The 17,479-nt window shown below is 49.9% G+C and overlaps 1 protein-coding gene across 1 annotated transcript in view; it reads left to right on the top strand.

The window, feature by feature from the left end:
* The window catches only part of Sppl (signal peptide peptidase-like protein), an 83,369-nt gene that overhangs the window by 28,245 nt on the left and 37,645 nt on the right, over positions 1 to 17,479 (top strand). The window contains exon 2 of the mRNA XM_077679481.1: positions 16,310 to 16,387. Within this exon, the coding sequence (XP_077535607.1) occupies positions 16,310 to 16,387 (78 nt within the window). The remainder of the gene's footprint in view (positions 1 to 16,309; positions 16,388 to 17,479) is intronic.

The raw sequence follows: 17,479 nt of genomic DNA, 5'->3' as shown, positions 1-17,479 counted from the left end.
CTGCCGGTGCAGTAACCGGAGGCTCGGCGCCCGTGCAGCGCGGTATGCTTAAATTGGTCTTGTTGCTGTTGTTGGGAGAACAGCGTGCTGGCGGCATGGTAGAAAAGGAAAAGTGTGGAATTGCACGCGGCAGCTGTCTTCGTGTTCCAGGACGTGCCAGAAGTGGGCAGAAACAAGAGTGGGCAATTACACGTGCCCGTGCGACAGCTGCTGGCGTCCGATGCTGCCTTCGACAACAACATTCCCACGGCTCCTTACGAAGCGCGTCGCTTTTGCCTTCGAAAAGTGCGCGCTTTCACCGCAATGTCGCGTTATATACTGTCCAAGAATGGACGGACCAAAGGAACAAAGGGGCGCACTATACTCGGTGACAACTTAAGAACGGCACCAGGGGCGGTATTCTCGCAACTGTCCCTTTTGAAAACGTCCCTTTTGCGCCCCTTCCTTATGACGTACTTCCGGTTAAGCAGTGAGCGTTGGCAGTAGGTTTGCCGCGCTTGCGTTACGTCACTTCCGGTTGTTTGCTTTTAGCCAATCAGGGCTTGCCAAAAGGGACACTTTTGAAAGGGACGCAAAAGGGACAAAACTCGAGAATGCCGCCCCAGAAGTTGCCGCTGTGCCTTATCACCGTAGCAGGATGTTTCTCCGCGCGGCGCAAGTAGGGCGTTACTGGGAATATTTTGAACATGGCGTGAGCCGTTCCCGTGATTTTTTGGACTTAATATGCTTATAAACGACTGCGGAGACGACAAACAAACTGCGTGAGACAAGGCAGACGATATAACGCATTCATAGCAAACCCCTTTCAAAACGCGCGCGTACTGACATCACGAGTCCGGCGCTTTGGCGGAGTGATATATTACATGAGGTGGTGCCGTTCTTGAGTTGTAACCGAGTATAGTGGATATCTTAAACGTGCCTGCACGTGATTCCCAACGAAATTGTCGAGGAAGGAAAATAGACAAACATTTTGTTTAATTTGTAAGCAGGAGGATGTTGTTGGTTCTTTCACCTCGTGGGCGGCATCCTTAGTCGAAGGTATACCTTGGTGCTGGCTGGCCGCCCGGGCCGGTCGTCGGGGGTCCGATGGCTCGGAGCTGGTCAGCGGCCGCTCCCATGGTACACGCTTCCAGCTATATAGAGTGCACAAGTTACACGTAGCGGGCTCGGTCGTGGTGTTCTCGTTCTGGCCGCTTGTGTGCGAGAAAGAGAGAAACAGTTTTGTTCAGCTTTACGTGACCCATGGGGTGGTTGTGGCCACCGACTTGTGTCGGGCGGTGATTTCAGGTGCGGAGTACCTTAGGACCACACAATGTACGTCCGCGTCCGTGCGCATACCATTTACAATCGCAAATATTCACACAGGCAACGGCAGGATTCGAGCCTGTGTGTCTGGTAGACCAGACAGAGTTAGTGTCAGTCGTCTTACCCATTGGGCTAGGACCGTTAGTTAGTACTCGAGTGTCAAACGGCTTACTCCCTCGCCTGTAATGGTGCGGAGTACCTTAGTCCCTCCCAATGTCCGTCCGCGTGCATCCGTGCGCACACCACCACCAAGCGAAAATCGAGTGAAATTCGATTTGAGCCGCGAGTTGCAGTGTCATTTGGGGAATAATCAAGGTGTGCAACTCACGGCTCAAATCGAATGACGGTCGGGGCTCAAATCGGATGTCACTCTGCGCGCAACTTGGATGTCATTCCGAGTCCCCGTACTCCGCACCCTCGCCATCATCCATGGACTGGAGATGCTGCCATTTTAGGTTCCTTTATAGATCCCTAGCTCCTCCTCCCACTGCTCATTGCAAAAAAAAATTGTGCAAATGGAATTTTAGGACAATCCCGAGAATATTCTGGGTAGGTCTGGGAAATCACCGCATGCAGCGAATTGTGGGGTATACGGTTATACGCAAGGGTGGATTCGGTTCTGAATGTGTTCTTGCCGATTGAAAATGCTGGCGTGAGCCGACGAGTACCTACGGCGGTCAAGGCGGTAATGAGCGGTGCTTTCCCGGTATGCGGGAAGCCTTAACTCTGGCAGATCTGGCTCCGTGATATGGTTCGAGTACTCACAGTCCGAGCCGTCCGTGAATATGAGTGCGTGCAGTGGCGTGTTCCGCGGCTCGCTCCCTTCGAGAAACTCTCGGCCCTGTGACCGGATGCGAAGTTCCCATAGTGTTCGGTATCTCGGGGCCTCGTGTGGATATGTGGCGGTCGTGACGACGGCCCTGCAACACCCGCACGTGAAGCAGCTATTGCCGTTCTTCTCGTTGTTTCCCGAAGTTCTCGCCCTTGCGAATGTGCACTTCGGGGAAATGACTTCCGGGCGGGAAAGCTGACGCCATTGTTCCTTTTTTTTCATTTGTTTGACTTCTTCGTCTGCTGCTGTTGTGGTCAGTTTGAGCTATCCTTACTTTTTGATAGCGTTTTCCTTGCACTTTGTGGAACTCCGTAGTGTCTACTAGTGCTTGGATGACGGTGTAAGGGCTCTCCAAACAACCTGCTCCGCGGAGGGCTGGGATCTCTGCTTCATTGATTAATCGCTTGATTGATTATGAGATATAACGTGCTGAGACTACACTTGGGCTGTGAGGCGCGCCGTAGTGGAGGGCTCCGGATTAGTTTTGCACCACCTGGGGATCTTTAATGATGCGTGACGAAATCTCGACACACGGGCGTTTTCGCTCTTTGCCTCAATCAGAAAAGCGGCCGGGAGTCGAACCCGCGTCCTTGGGCTGAGCAAGCCGCTCGTTGTCTGCTCCAGCACTGCAAATGCGAAAAACGTTGTCGGATCACGTATTTCTAGGGACCTCGCTGCGGCGGGTGCGTCGAACTGGAAGCGAACATTGTTGTCTAGGTGTCCCTTGTGCGCTGCTCTTCCTGTTAACATTGTTTTCTGTTTTTAAAAACGATAGTCTTTCTTGGGCTACTTAAACCCAGGAATTTTGGTCTGTCTGTCTGTCTGTCTGTCCGTCTGTCCGTGACTCGATTCATCCACCCGGCCAAAGTAAAATTGATATTGCGCAGTAGTCTTATATACTTAAAGCCGAATGTAAACGTCTAAGCCCGGTTTATATGTTCATACTTGTCAACTTTGTTGAACAAGAACAAGACGTTACGCAAATATAAGACAGGAAATTAGTACACAAGGGATATTTACAGTGTTCATTTATTTTTTAAAAAAATTCATGGATGCTTGGTTTTTCGATAGCAAATGATATTCTACATCTACTGCAGAAAACCGCCGCCTCCTGGCGGCATATCAAAAATCACGCGGCAACAGCAACGAAAGGTTCCACTAGCTAGGTTCCACGCTCCGCTTGGAACGCACGTGGAGCACGGCCACGCGGTTATATAAACCTTGTAGTCGGCCACCTTCATTCACGCGCGTCTCCTCCGTACTACAGCGCTGGCATCGAGGAACCCGGCCTGTAGCAGTGGAACGCGGTAAATTCAAATCGCCTTGCGCAAACCTTTACTGTGTTTACCTTGGAATGAGCGCGACGGTATACAGGAACAGCATGAGACGTGAGCGGGAAAGCAAAGGGGGGCATTTTCCTTGGCAAATGTCTACGAAGACTATCGTCTTTTGACGACATTTGCAACGAAAGGAGCAGATACGTGTTCAATTTTTTTTCTGCCTTTGTTATTACTTCCAAGCGCTGTTCCGTGCATGTATCCAGCCACGTTTCGCGGGCACGTGTGTTTTTCGTTTTAGCGGTTAGGCTTAGGGGGCTTTTTTTTTTTTTTTTTTTTTTTTTTTTGCTTAGGCATTTTGCTTGCGCACTCAAACAGCCAACTCGTGATTCCGTGCGTAATATGTCGCACTTTCGCTCCACTATCAAACTCCTCGTATTGCTGCTAGAAAACTGTCTTACCTACAATGCATTCTTGCACCGTGGTGAAGCCGACACTCAAGGGGCTCGGTGTATAGCGCTCCGTATGTGGATGGATGGGGTCTTATGGAGATGTTTAATAATAGGCGCTACGGCCTCCCTACTGTGATATCCGACTGCTCATATAAGCCTGAAAAAAAGTCTTCCCAGCAACGCATGCTTGTGTAGTAGTGAGTAGTACTTTAAAGGGATGTTTTTCCGCACATTTTTCTTTCGACGATAAATGCAGACGTTGGCGCCCTCATTGGGACCGCGTCGCCGTCTTTACATAAAGTCGTCAATTTTACTCCTTAACGTAGTGCGGCATGGTTGCGCTCGGTACGTTTGTTGTGCAACTGTTACGTTTTTCGGCATTACGTGTTCGACGTGTGCCTGCTCCGCCGTAGTCATTATTTGTGTCGCACACCACCGCCTCGCGCTAGGACGCCTGTTAATCGCTCAACTGAAGACGAGTGCTGGGATCAAACAAGTGACGGCATGTTTCGCGGAACGTCCACGCACCAGTGGCTTGGTTCGGTCACGGGGACACTGCGAAAGTGTGAACACTGCCTGGTGGACCCATTCCGCCGAAGAGCGCAACGCGACAGAGCGACTGGAAGTCGTAGAGGAGAGCGACCGGAAGTGGACGACCCCTGCTGGTTGCCGGGCCCGAGAGACGGGTGTCGCCTTCCCTTGCCTCGGCGCGGCGGAGGGCAGGGATAAACTTTATTAAGGCGAGCCTTAGGACGGCGGAGCTTCAAAACCAATTGCGGCAACGACGTGGTTTGCCGCCAAAAAGGAAATGAATGGCCGTTACACGCCCCCTGGGATGGCCAGCGAGTCTCGTTCGAATCTTTATTCCATCGATGCCTCCGGCGCTTCAGCCCACGTGATTGGTCGGTGGAGGATAAAAGGAAGTCTCTCGGAGGTTATTTTTTTAGCGGCTAGCATAGCCCCGGGAGAGGGAATGCGAAAGAGACTTCCGGAAAAAAAAAAAAAGATTCGAGGTATGGGGTCACGAACTTCGTATTCGACTGCTAACCTTTAAGTTTTTATCGAGAGTCTCGTATACTTAACGTGGACACAAATGCTTTGTTATTTGCCAAGTAGCCGACTTCTGTTCTGTCTTCTTGTGTAAAATGGTCCTTTTTGAGAAAACCTGACTATCGTCACTAAGAAACCACGAAAAACGCTCGTTCGTGTTAAGCCCGTTCTACATGGGGAGAATTTCGCCTGCGAATTCGCAGCTGCGGCGCCGTTCGTGCACCGAAACGATCTATTCTCGTTGCTGCGGCGAATTTCCAAATGTTTGGAAGAGTCGAATTTCTTTCTTGTGAACGCCGCTTAGCATTTGGCAATATGTCGCAGCAGTGAAAATAGGAAAATAAATCGTTTTGGCGCACGGGCGGCGCCGCAACTGCGAATTCGCAGGCGAAATTCTCCCCATGTAGAACGAGCTTTAGGCGTTCCCTAAATCGTACGAGCGTCTGATCTTGGCGCAGCTTGCACTAATTGGGGCAGCTTGGTGCAGCTTGCACTAGTTGGCGCAGCTTGCACTAATTGGTGCAGCTTGCACTAATTGGGGCAGCTTGGTGCAGCTTGCATTAATTGGGGCAGCTTGGTGCAGCTTGCACTAGTTGGCGCAGCTTGCACTAATTGGTGCAGCTTGCACTAGTTGGCGCAGCTTGCACTAATTGGGGCAGCTTGGTGCAGCTTGCGCTAGTTGGCGCAGCTTGCAATAATTGGGGCAGCTTGGTGCAGCTTGCACTAATTGGGGCAGCTTGGTGCAGCTTGCACTAATTGGGGCAGCTTGGTGCAGCTTGCACTAGTTGGCGCAGCTTGCACCAGTGGTGCAAGGCTAGAGAAACAGCAGAGCTGGCGGTCCCTCTCCCTTCGTCGGAGTCCCGGTGGTTGCACCTGGCGTTTATTTCCGAAGTTGCCGCTGAGAGTTCTCCATGACTGGCAGACCCGGATCGTTTTCTGCGCAGGCATTCACGTCTCTCCCAAAGTGAACCGCGTTAGCACTCGCTCGAACCCGCGGCCAAGTCCAAAGACAACGCCCGCGCTACGTACGCAAAGGAAGCGCACTTTCGGAAGCGGCTAATGTAGGAGATGTACTGTATGTATCGAGGCATTCAGCCTTGCTGCAAACATTGCACTGCACAACTTGTCGTCAATCGCGTTCTCTCGAAGCCAGTTCAGATCAAGTCGTCTGTTAAACAGGGCTGCCCACTATGGCCTCTATTGTTTGCACTGTACATAGAACCTCTCTGTCTTAGCATAAGACAGAGCCAAAAAGTACGTGGTTTTTCTTTTAGCGCCACGTGAAAGTCAAAGTTCTTGCGTATGCCGATGACATCGCCTATTTTTCTGCTGACAAGCGTGGTGTTCAAGAAGGAGTTTTGCGACGTGCCTGGATATGGAGAAAACTAAGGGGCTTTGGTTTGGCCAGTGCGGAACGAAACCTTCCGAATTTGCGGGTATTAGTTGGGACAATGCGCCGCTTGAATACCTGGGGGTGCCCTTGCACCAAATAAGGAACCCAGGGCCACACTGGTCTTCAGCACGCATGACAAGCGCGCCTCACAGGCATGGATGGTGCGAGAATTTTCTGTATCTGCCCGTGCGCATGTCTGCAATGTCTTCTTAGTAGCAAAGCTTGTTTATGTGCTTCGAGTGCATGCACTGTGCGCGAGCGAAAGTCCAGGCTCTACACAGAGTATTTGCTACCTTCGTGTGGGTATCTTAATGGGAGCCAGTGCGGTGGGATAATTTGTTTCTTCTTTTGAGGTCTGGTGGTGTTGGGTTAATGCATTTCTTTGTACACCATGTTGTGTCTCGGTTTTTCTTTTACGAGTTGGCGGATTATCCACTTTTGCGTACTGTACTTCAAAAGCGCATAAGTTACCATTTGTCCTTGTTTCTACGGGTGAAGTCAACAGGAAGGCGCCATGGGGTTTTAAATGCAGAGCATTTCAGTAACTCACGATGTCACCCGCGTTGACGTGCGTAGTCGTAGTCCGCACCCCTCCCCCTACACTATATAAAAAAAAAACGCTATCCGGCGCCTGGTTTCGATCCCTCGACCCTGCGGGCGGAATGCAATGTACGTGATGCTCTACCCACTGCGCCACAAAGTTGACACAGAATGGGAGGCTACGAACGCGCCTTATATCCTTGACTCATTCAAACTACGTCAAGAAGCTGCTGATACAACGCATTCACTACCACCAACTCCCCAAACATTAAACGTTAACGCAATACACCCACCCCCTATGCGACGCATTTACTCGAGTCCCCCTCGCGGGGAGATGGGCCCAATTTTTTTCTAAACGAAGTCGTGGATACTTTTCATTTCCTTACTGCGCGGTTTCCTCTGAAGTATCTGTTTAGCTTTTCAAAGAAGGCTATGACGAACAATTTAATTCTTAATCTGTTCCGAGTGCCTTCTTATCGCCGGCCGTACTTGCAGGACCATGAGAACAGTGTTTTAGACAGTGTCAAGCGTACGTGCGTGCCGCCAAATACCAAAACGTTTTTCTTTAAGCTTCATTCGCAAACGCTTCCACGAAAAAGGCATGTCGTACCCTTGGCCAGACAGTTGCCGCTCGTGCAGTCAACCAGACACTATTGACCACTGTCTTGTGCTGGGCCGTGAAGCGGCGTTTTTCTGGGACGTTTTTGCAGCGGACCCTCAAAAAAGGACATTGACATTACCCCGTACACCATTCGCTTCTTGCCATTTGAAGATGCTAATCGGGTGCCATATGGCGTTTTCGTTCTGCTAGGATTGTTTAGCTTGTGGAAGTGCCGCATGACTGATCGGCACTCGGAACCCCCTAGGCCGACCAAGTGCATTTTTTTCGGGAACAGGCAGCCTTAGTCCGGAGCGTTTATGCGGCGCCGAGTGATCCACCGCAGTGGCAGCATCTTTTAGATGCGTGCGTCTGCTTGCCTTAGTTTCGAAATGGTGCCGATGTTTGTTAGACTGATATGCTCTCTCTTTGCTGCCTGTTAGTTTTTATATTGTGGTAATTGTCATGTCTGAATTTGTCTAAGATTTCCATGCATCGAAGAAAAAAAAAAAAAGAAGCGATGATAGCTCAATTGGATAGACGCCGGTTTCACAATGCGGAAACCCAGGTTCGATTCCGACCACGGAAAGCGTTTTTTTTTTTAATTGGCTCTCCACGTTATTGTTCCCCGTTGCTGCTTTGGGGTGGCCCAGTGGTTGGATTGCCGGTTTCACGGCGTATATGTTCCGGGCTCGATTCGTGGGACCTAACCGCATTTTTTTTTCTCAAGGCTTCGAGGTTTTTTGGTGCGACGGACGGAGAACGCTTAGCCTAAACAGCTTTGCTGGGGACATCTTTTAGGGGCCGTCGTTCCCTTACGCCATGTGCATGGAGGAAAGGCCATGTGCACCCCGCCATTCCAGAAACCTTCGTCACTCGGAGGGGAGGTCCCATCCTTTTTGAGATGTGGGGTCCGTTGAGCCGCTGTTGGGGAATATTTCGTTGCGGTAAAGGTTCGTCATGGCGTCATGGAACTAGAATACTCTAGCTGTAGTGTTAAAAGTCGGATTTGGCGCTCCCGGGGTCTAACCGCTGTCGCCAGTCATACTTGGCGTGCTCGTCGCCTTGGGTCTTGGCCGGTCTACGCGAAGCGCACTCGCTGAAAGCTCTCTTCCTCACCCTGCAGGAACCTTTTCGGAATTCGTAAACGCCGCTACGAGCGTTGATGCTTTTGCGTGGCGGCGGTGAACGCGCCAACGGTGACGTGGGTGGTGTTGACGTGCGATGGCACCTCCGTTGCGCAGCTTTTGTGGGTGCTCCGTCTGTGTGACCCCGTAAAGAACAAACAACAGCATGGCAGTTATAACCCTTATTTCGGGAATGCCACGGCCTCGTGACGTCGAGGACCTGCCAAGAGATCGGACGGACCTTCTGGGCCCGTTCCCCACGTCGCGATCCGAGAACAGACTGCATTGGAGAATGGGACAGAAAGAGCGCAATACCGAACGGGAAACCATTATGGTTTCCGTGACGTAGTGCCCCTCCAAGGATATTTTGTTTGATAGCGTTGTATAAGCGCAGTCATTCCCACTTCAGGCACCGCTTCATGAGCGTATATAAAGGCTGGGCTGCAGCTGATCTGCTCACGTGCCGTCACGCTCTGCGCTTCACGCGCTTTTTCGGCGCCGTCCGCTGTGGAGCTGTCCTAGGGACCTTAGCTCTTGAGTGTTAACAACGCGGCGCTGTCCTCATTTAATTAAGCGCTCAGCTGTGATGACGGGCCGCTGCACCCTCGATGATCGATGAATGTTACTTTCCCCGTAGTATCCCGGTTGTAAACAAGCGCATTGCACATTTATGTGTGCTATCCATAACCATCCTTCCTCCCATTACCCGCGGCGGCTCTAAATTTCATTTGCCCACTGCTCCTACGCTTTCGCCAACACTTCAGCAGCTTCTTCGTCACCCAAGCCTGCCCTCACCCTTTCGCGCGTATGTCTGCTGTCTGTCACAGTGCTGCTGAGCCCAAGGACGCGGGTTCGGCTGCATTTCTGATGGAGGCGAAAAGCGAAAAACGCCCCCCGTGTGTCGAGATCTCGGTGCACGTTAAGCGGCAACCACACGACACGGAACGTTTTGCTCGCGTCTGGCGGCCCTCGGCGTCTCCTAGCGGCGACGTGAAACAGTCGTTGGCGAGGACCAAATTCAAAAAAGAAAGAAAGAGCTCATTTGACCATATAGGCAGGTTTTACCTAACAAACCAATTGGCAGGTGTTTGGGGAGTAAAAATTGTGCTCTCCCACGTTTTTTCGCGACGCCACCGACGGACGCGACCGAAACGCTCCATGTGGCTGCCGTTTTTTAGATGCCCAGGTGGTCAAGAGTAACCCGGAGCCCTCCACTACGGCACGCCTCACAGCCTCAACGCCCCACATTCAAGTCAAATCTATCACAATATACCTATCACAATATGGTTTCCCGAACACTGCTGTAGCATACACAGGCTGTTGATTGTAGCTACCCCGGTAGTTTCGTTTTCTTGGGCAACGCACTGCCTCGCATATTGCCATGGAAACACTCCTTAACGATTTCCTGCTTTCCTGCCTTGTGGATCTCCAGTTTCTTTTTGTTTGTTTGTTTCCTGTCGTCTTGCCAATCCGTCGTGTCTGCTACCTAACTGCTGTGCACACTCCGCTATCGTCTTCCGTACCGTTTGGTCTGGTCCTCCGTCGGCACGGCGTGTCCATGCACGCTCGCTGCCCGATTTTCGTTCTCCACGTCTGGGAAGCCTCGCCTGAAATTTTATTTTGCTCTGTGCCTGCCTGGCCTCAAAGGACGACGAGCCGATGCCTTTCTGCGCCACTTCGTTCGTCGTTTTGCTATAGGCCCCCAGAGCCACTCTCGATGGGAGGCGTACAGCGCAGCCGTTGTAAGGTTGAACGACCCACCGTTATGGGTTCGCTTGAACTGCGCGTCTCGATATCTCTACGTGCCGTGCGCCGCTGAAAGAAAATGGGGGAAAAAAAGAGGAAAATAGAAGAAAACGACGCGTCGTAACCTTTTAAGTCTGGTGGGACGTTTTGCGCATCCAAGAGCGCGCCGATTTCGGCATAGCGACTTTTTTGTGTGTGTTTGTGGTCTTCAAATTTTTGCAGCGGTGGCGAAGCAAGTACAGTGAAGCCTCGCTCGCGTGCGTGCGTTTTTTTTTTGTCCTTTTTTTCTTTCAAAAGCTATATCTTTCCCGGAATTTCTGCTATCGTTTGTTTTGTTTCGTGGCAACTATACTATATGGCACTAGAATAATACGCTATAGCTATCGGTTTCTTGCTGCGGTTCATTTTTCTACTAAAGTCGTTCTTGATAAACACGGTGCATTGTTTCAGTGCAGGTTTGACTGCAGCTGTCAGCTCCCCCTTTTCCAGTGCTACCAGCTGGTGGCTGTAGGACGCTTGTTAGCATCATTTAGATAGCGTGAGATGCAAAGCAGGCAAACAAAAAACAGTTTGACTTCGATGAGGCGTAGGTTCCCACTTCCGCTCCGACTTCGTCCTGCCCCGTTCAAAGTTCCCGCTCTTGTTTCGTTTCGCAGGTCCACTTAGTATTCGTCCGCAGCGCCTTCAGATCGGTGCCACCCCACCTCCTGCGCAAAACGCGTGCCACGGAAGAAAGCTTTCTGGCAGCCGCCATTCCAGAAATAACCAGCCGGCCGCGTTGTCTAGTTAGTTAGACAGGACAACCGAGAGCCGTTAGTCCATGCAGCCACACGTGTCGCCGGTAGCAGCGGTAGCTGCAGGGGTGGCAGAGGAAGCCTGCGAGCGACTAATTGCGGTCCCCTTATCAGGGCCCGAGCAGTGTCCAGCCGTATTATTCAGGGTCACGCGAGCCTGCTGCTTTGGCGCAACGCAGCAGCAGCGAGGCCGCCGCCGACGGAGGACCAACACGTTGTTGTTGTCCGCGGTTGTTTGTTTGTCCCCCCTCGTCGCTGACCACAATGCGGCGGCGGACATGTAGGTCGCGCGGCCGAGCGTCTTCCCTCGGACGCGCTTATCACGGGGCGGACGGCACAAAGGACTCATTACCAACGCCGGCTTTCGCGCGCTTTTTTCTTATGCAGAACAGGGTTAGGAGGGCGTCTTCTGCCAGACGACGCGCGGCCGTGGTTGCCCCTTGCCTGCTTGCGTCAGTCTCCCTTTGCTCGCTCTGCATTGCTCGGGGGTAGAATGGCGGGGGCTTTCTCAATTCCGGGGGAACACTTTGTCGCAAGATCGGCAGAAGAAGGACGTGTCGTGGGTGAAGTAACGCGGGCGGTAGAGGGCGCGACGATCGGGGAGAAATTAAATAATTGGAGCGGCGACCCGAGTTTCGCGACTTGCGACGAGGGAGAGGGGGAGGTCGCGAAGAAACGAGCGGCTCTGTTGAAAGCCATGTGGGACGTCATTGTGCATTCGGACTGGGAGACATGGCGCTTTAATTAACTTCGTGGATGTTAATCAGGCTCCCCCGCTCTGCTATGTTCTGTGTTATCTTTCTTGCCTGCTTGTGTCTTCTCTGTGTTTTTTTCCCTTGTGCTTGCAAGCTAACTAGATTTGTACTCGCGCGAAATAGGGCGCTTTCTTGCAATTAGGGGTTACTGTCTGCTGCTAACTGTGCGCTGGCTTCTTTATTTTTTATTTCTTACTCTGAATTCGGAATTTCACGACTGGAATTTGGGCGACAGGATAAAACTGTCTGGATTTCCAGCCAACGAAACAGTCATGACTGCGCATACTCTGGTGGCGAAACAGCTCTCTTGAGAAGCGGGGTCATGATAGAGCGTCTTAAGAATTGGTAGAACGGTGACAGTTGTTAGTTAATTAACTGCATTTGGGAAGTCTACCTCTTGGCATTTTACAACATTCTGCTCATGGCATATTTCTGTCGTTACGATTTCTGATGAGGACTTCTGGTCCGAGGTGGCGAAATGGATGCTTAGGAAACGTGGGATGAGAATAAGTATATGGGGGAAAAAGCATAAGCTTTGATTGAAGTTATTCATGGAACTGTGAACAGCTTTTTTTTTTCATTACTTCTTGAAAGTGGTAATGACTTATTGTCACCCGTTTCCTTAAATTAGAGTGCACTGTCAGAAGATATGGGGAGTCGACTCAAGAGAGCCAACAAACCCCACCGAATCTACAGGGCACAGGTGACAAAGGGGGTGGCCGTCTGATGTGCGGCTTTCGCCGACTAGAGCGGCAAGAATGAGCAAGAGCCTTGAACGAAAAACAACACAAAGACTTATATTTAGACAGGCAAGTCACAAATACAAACACAAGGTAACGGATCGATAATTACAGACAACTTAGATGGAATTCAAATACAAGAAACAGTCCAATTCGACAAAAATGATACAAACAGGAGCGTTAACAAATGAATATTACGAATCGGAGCAGTTAACTAAAAAGAAACGAACAGTTCGATGCATATGAGAGACAGAGTCCCAGCATATTCACCGACCGGGCCGGACGATGCACCGCTGTCGGAGGCGATTCGGCTACCTGGGAAGCGTGGCTTCGCTGTAGGCCAGGCCGTCCGAGACGATCACGATGCTTCGAGGCCCGGGAGTACGTTGGAGTCCTCCAGGGCGCGGGTCGCCGATGGTGTGATGTACAAACTGGCAGGTGCCGTTGTCAATCACGACGTCCAAACGTAGCTGGTTTGCTTAGGCGCGGCTGGTGCGGAGAGGGAGAGCACAACACACAACGCGCCCGCCGCCGTGAGCGAATAACTTCCCTCTTCTCCATTCTAGAATGATCGACGCTCTTCAGAACTGGCAAGGCCACGCGCACCTCCTCGAAAGTACTGGAAGCTTCGACGAAACCGGAGCGGCGGAGGTTTTATTTTTGTTGTTTTCTTGCCGGCGAGCCGGCGGCCGATCGCGTTACTGCCTCTTCGTTCGCGAAAGTTCCAGCCTTGTCTCGGGGCGAATAGAACCGAGTGTAAGAAGAATTAGGCGCTGTACAATAAAAATGAAAAATTTATACGGTACGTTTAGACGTCGTACGCTCGAGTTTGTGACACTTATGCACTGTAGACCCAGCATTCGCCAGAATTTTTTGCCAGGCCTTTTGCGTAAAAGCCCACATACTAATCACTTATAAGCACATAACATTTATACCACAAATGTTTGACTTATTCTTACTTTTAGTTTTCGGGCTATTTGGCCTTCGTTGCTCCTGCACCATTAAAACACGTGCACACACACACACCCAAACTTTATTGCACATTCTCAGTGTGTTGCGTGAAATTTTTGGTCATTCGTACAATTTGTCTGTTTATTATGATCTATCAATACCATTTTTCCAATAAGCCAACATGTAGGAGGTGAGGTACATCTAGGAGGCGATGGCATGACCCCTTTGCTCTATCATCGTCATCAGTTCTTTTTTTGACCACTGATGTCTTCTTTCCATTGTGTCACTGTCTTCTACATCTAGTCCCTTCTCTAGGCCCCACCCAGTTACACTGACGGTCTAGCAGCTGTCAGTTCTCCTCATCGCATGCCCAGCTGAAGTCCTCCTCTTCTTTTTATGTTCAGCCACGATGTCTTGCAGCCGAGTTTGGAACGGTGTACACATGTGTGCGTGTCAGCCATGCATGAAACAGTCACTCCATCAGCTTGAACTTAATAGCAGTATATTGCGGTATGAGTGATTGCATATGGATCTACACGTTTCGGGCATGATATAGGGCATTTGGCTCAAGTGACCATATTCTTCAGACTCCAGAGTGGGACGGGGAGGGGGGGTGCAAGATAGAACGTGGCACATAGCTTGAATGGCAAATTGCACTTTGCATTACTACACCTGCACCAATGCGGCCTTCCTGGCCCATAACTGATATACTTCTTGCTTGAATGAATTGCCCTCAACAGTTCTTTATTTTGGCTGATGTGTCTGTAGTACCGCTCGCACGTCATGTGCGGTCAAATGAGGTGCGTCTTCTCTGCATTCCACATCTTGTCCATCAAGGAAGACTGCCTTTCCACTGGAGCGTTTGTGCCTGGCAAGCACATGGCGTACTCGACAATTGTCCTGACATTTTTGCAAGGCACATCGTTCATTTCGAAGGACTGGAGCACGTCCTCCCACCGTTTTTCAAACGCAAAAGGGTGGGCTGAACGGCTTTGTTGGTACACCGTAACTTCTAGAAAACAGATCAGACGCTGGGAATAAAGAAGAAACACACAACACAGACTCTGTGTTGTGTGTTTCTTGCTATACGGTCGTCTGCGCTGTTTTCTTGAATTTTTGGAACAGTTTCTTTTGGCTCTTACATTCCTCCAGCCTTTCATTCAAGATGCAGGGTTTGGTATCCGTCGTTCATACTTTTGGCCGAAAGTGGGACAAAATACCATTCCACAAGCAGGCGTCCGGGTACAGTCGCAAAACCGCGTACAGTCGCGAAACCGCGACATGTCCTGCCTAAATTGGGACGTCTGGTCACTTTACATTTGACCTATGGGGATTTATTTTTTCTGTGTGCATTGTATGATGGCACAGGAAACATAAGGCAAGAAACCATGGAATGATGCTCTGACCTATCACCTTCTTGCTTCCTGTCCTACACTCTTCGTGTAATTCAACAACGCGCGATGCAATTTCATTTTTGGTATATGCAGGGAATAACAAACAGGTGCTTTGTTTATAATGTGCGTTCATTAAAAATACCTATGATACAATAAAAATCAAATTAAAAATGCATTAAGAATTAGTTGAATTAAAAATAATCAATTTGAAGCAGTATAGGAGGTGACAATTGCACAGTTCCAAATAATTGTTTTAATGCTAGTTCTAAAGTAGTTGTAAATATGTTAATACGTGTTATCTGTTGCTACATTACTTTACAAATGTACGTGATATTGACACAAACCGTACTTTAGGATTCGTTTATGTTTCGTTGCCGGTGCATGGCTGTGCCCAACTACGTTATGCTGTGTTCCAAGTGCAGCACTCACTCGCTCTGTCGTATGCTGCGCCTGGAAGTCTTGTTTGATAGGGGAGGGGCATGACCCTTTCATTGCTAACCCAGGCGCATCTTGTTTCATTCACAGTGTTCTCGATGCAGTTGGATGTGTCTGGAAAGAAGGAGAGTGCTTCGAGATGAACGCTTGCAGAGTAACCGCCGCAGCATTTGTTTTGCCGATGCTAAATGCTCATGCCACTTTATTAACTTTTCCTTCAAAGTTTGTGATTTTATTCCAGTTTATTTTGGGGCACAAGTTCTCTCCAGTGAACATTTGTTTTTACAAGAACTGTGCGGCGTGACAATATGAGTAGAACCCATAGTCGACCTGTTGCAAACAAAGTTATCTGACTAAAACAGCCATTTTCTTCGAATACAGCTCAAACTTGGCATGCACTACTTGCGCATGCCTGTTATGACCACATTTACTGGTAACAAAGCATGTCATCACCCTAATGGCGTCACCCTAAAGTCCTTAGGTGTGTCGAATATGTTGTTTAGCCGGTGTTGTTGAGTGGGTTTGATTATGGGGTTCGGGAGCATGATTGGAAAGGGAGGATGTCCTGGGCAAGCCCCACCCATGCAAACAAGTGAAAATGCCATTGCAGTCTTTTTGCATTTGTTTCTGTTCATCTCTGTTGTATGCCTGGGCTAGATGTGTGGGGCTGCTTTTTGTTTCTCCTGCCAGTGGGCTGGAAGGCATGTCATTATCTCCATTGCAGGGTGATGGAGATAGTGGCACTCCTCCTTTTGCCTTCCTAACAAGGCCTACCGATATCTGCTTCACTTTTAGCACGTTACAGAATTTGAATATAGTGGCTGAAATTTTTCTGGCCTCTCGCTCTCTGTGAGTGCGTATGAGTAGCGCCTGCAGAGCTGCCGTGTGACCCCCCCCCTCTTCTTCTTGTCATGTCGCAGGGCGTACTCGCTGGTGGACTCGTCGCGGGTGTCCACCTTCCTCATCTCCATCCTGCTCATGGTCTACGGCAGCTTCAGGTGGGTGCCGGGTGGCCCTGGCCATTTCCGTCTCCTCCTCTTCTTCTCCCTTTCTCTCTTCTCTTTGTGGGTGATTAGTGCAGCAGGAGGACACGGCCTGATATGCCTTGCGGCTGGAGTTGCCGCCTCTTCCCTCCAAGAAAGCCAGCAGCAGGGACAGGGCGATGTGGCATTAACAGGGGAGAGAGGGGTGCTTCGACTTTCGCTTTACGCCCACTGTCGTGCCTCTTACGTTTGTGCTGAGCTGGTCACCAGCGCATTGTTAATATATTAAGGGGGGACTCACCTGTTGACATTCCTACGGGACTTGCTGCTTCACAACCCACGGTCTTAAAAACCATTGGGCACCAATACGAAAAGCTTTACAAATGCATTTCAGTGCTCGCAATGGCCTACTTTGCTCATTTTACAGACATGTCACTTCTGTACAGATAAAAAAATAAAACTGGATAAACCAAAATGCATTTCTTGTTTTGTTTATGTTAGTAAAGACGTGATACATCTTCAAAAAAAAGTAAGCTAGGCCATTAGGAACATTCCTGTGAATTTGTATAACCTTTCGTATCGAGGCACGATGCTTTCTAAACCCTTGGGTTCTGAATTTGTGAGTCCCAATAGAATGTGATCAGGCATGCAGACAAAATACAAGTTTGTTTTATTCGAAAGATTTCGTGTTTTATAGTGCCACCGGCGCTTGTGCAGCAGCAGATGATGACAGACAAACGCTGCAAACGATTCACTGAGAAATGAAGCAATGTTGGTAAAAATTTTGATTCTCCTGCCAAGTAATGTGTTTCGGTGATGCCTGCCATGCAGTCGCAAGGGCAGGTATTCAAGCGAACTCCCAGTGCGTCAGTAGGCTCTGCAGCCCTGCTTACTGCCAGTCCTCCCAGATGGCGCTACCATACTGAGCTGCGGAACATTGTCTGCGGTTGCTTTGTTTTTGACCGTATTTGGACCTGGCTTGTTTTTGTTGTGGTATGAAGTAAGTCTTTCTTGAAACACGGGGTATGCTCGACAAGCAGGGTCGCGTAGGACAACGTATCTTACGCCAATCAGCCATCCAAAGCGTCGGACTGTTGTGGTGCTAGA

This window comes from Haemaphysalis longicornis, unplaced genomic scaffold (assembly GCF_048455015.1).
Source record: "Haemaphysalis longicornis isolate Haplotype H1 unplaced genomic scaffold, Haemaphysalis longicornis Haplotype H1 scaffold_7, whole genome shotgun sequence".
In the NCBI taxonomy this organism is placed as follows: domain Eukaryota; kingdom Metazoa; phylum Arthropoda; class Arachnida; order Ixodida; family Ixodidae; genus Haemaphysalis; species Haemaphysalis longicornis.
This window is presented reverse-complemented; position numbering and strand designations above follow the sequence as displayed.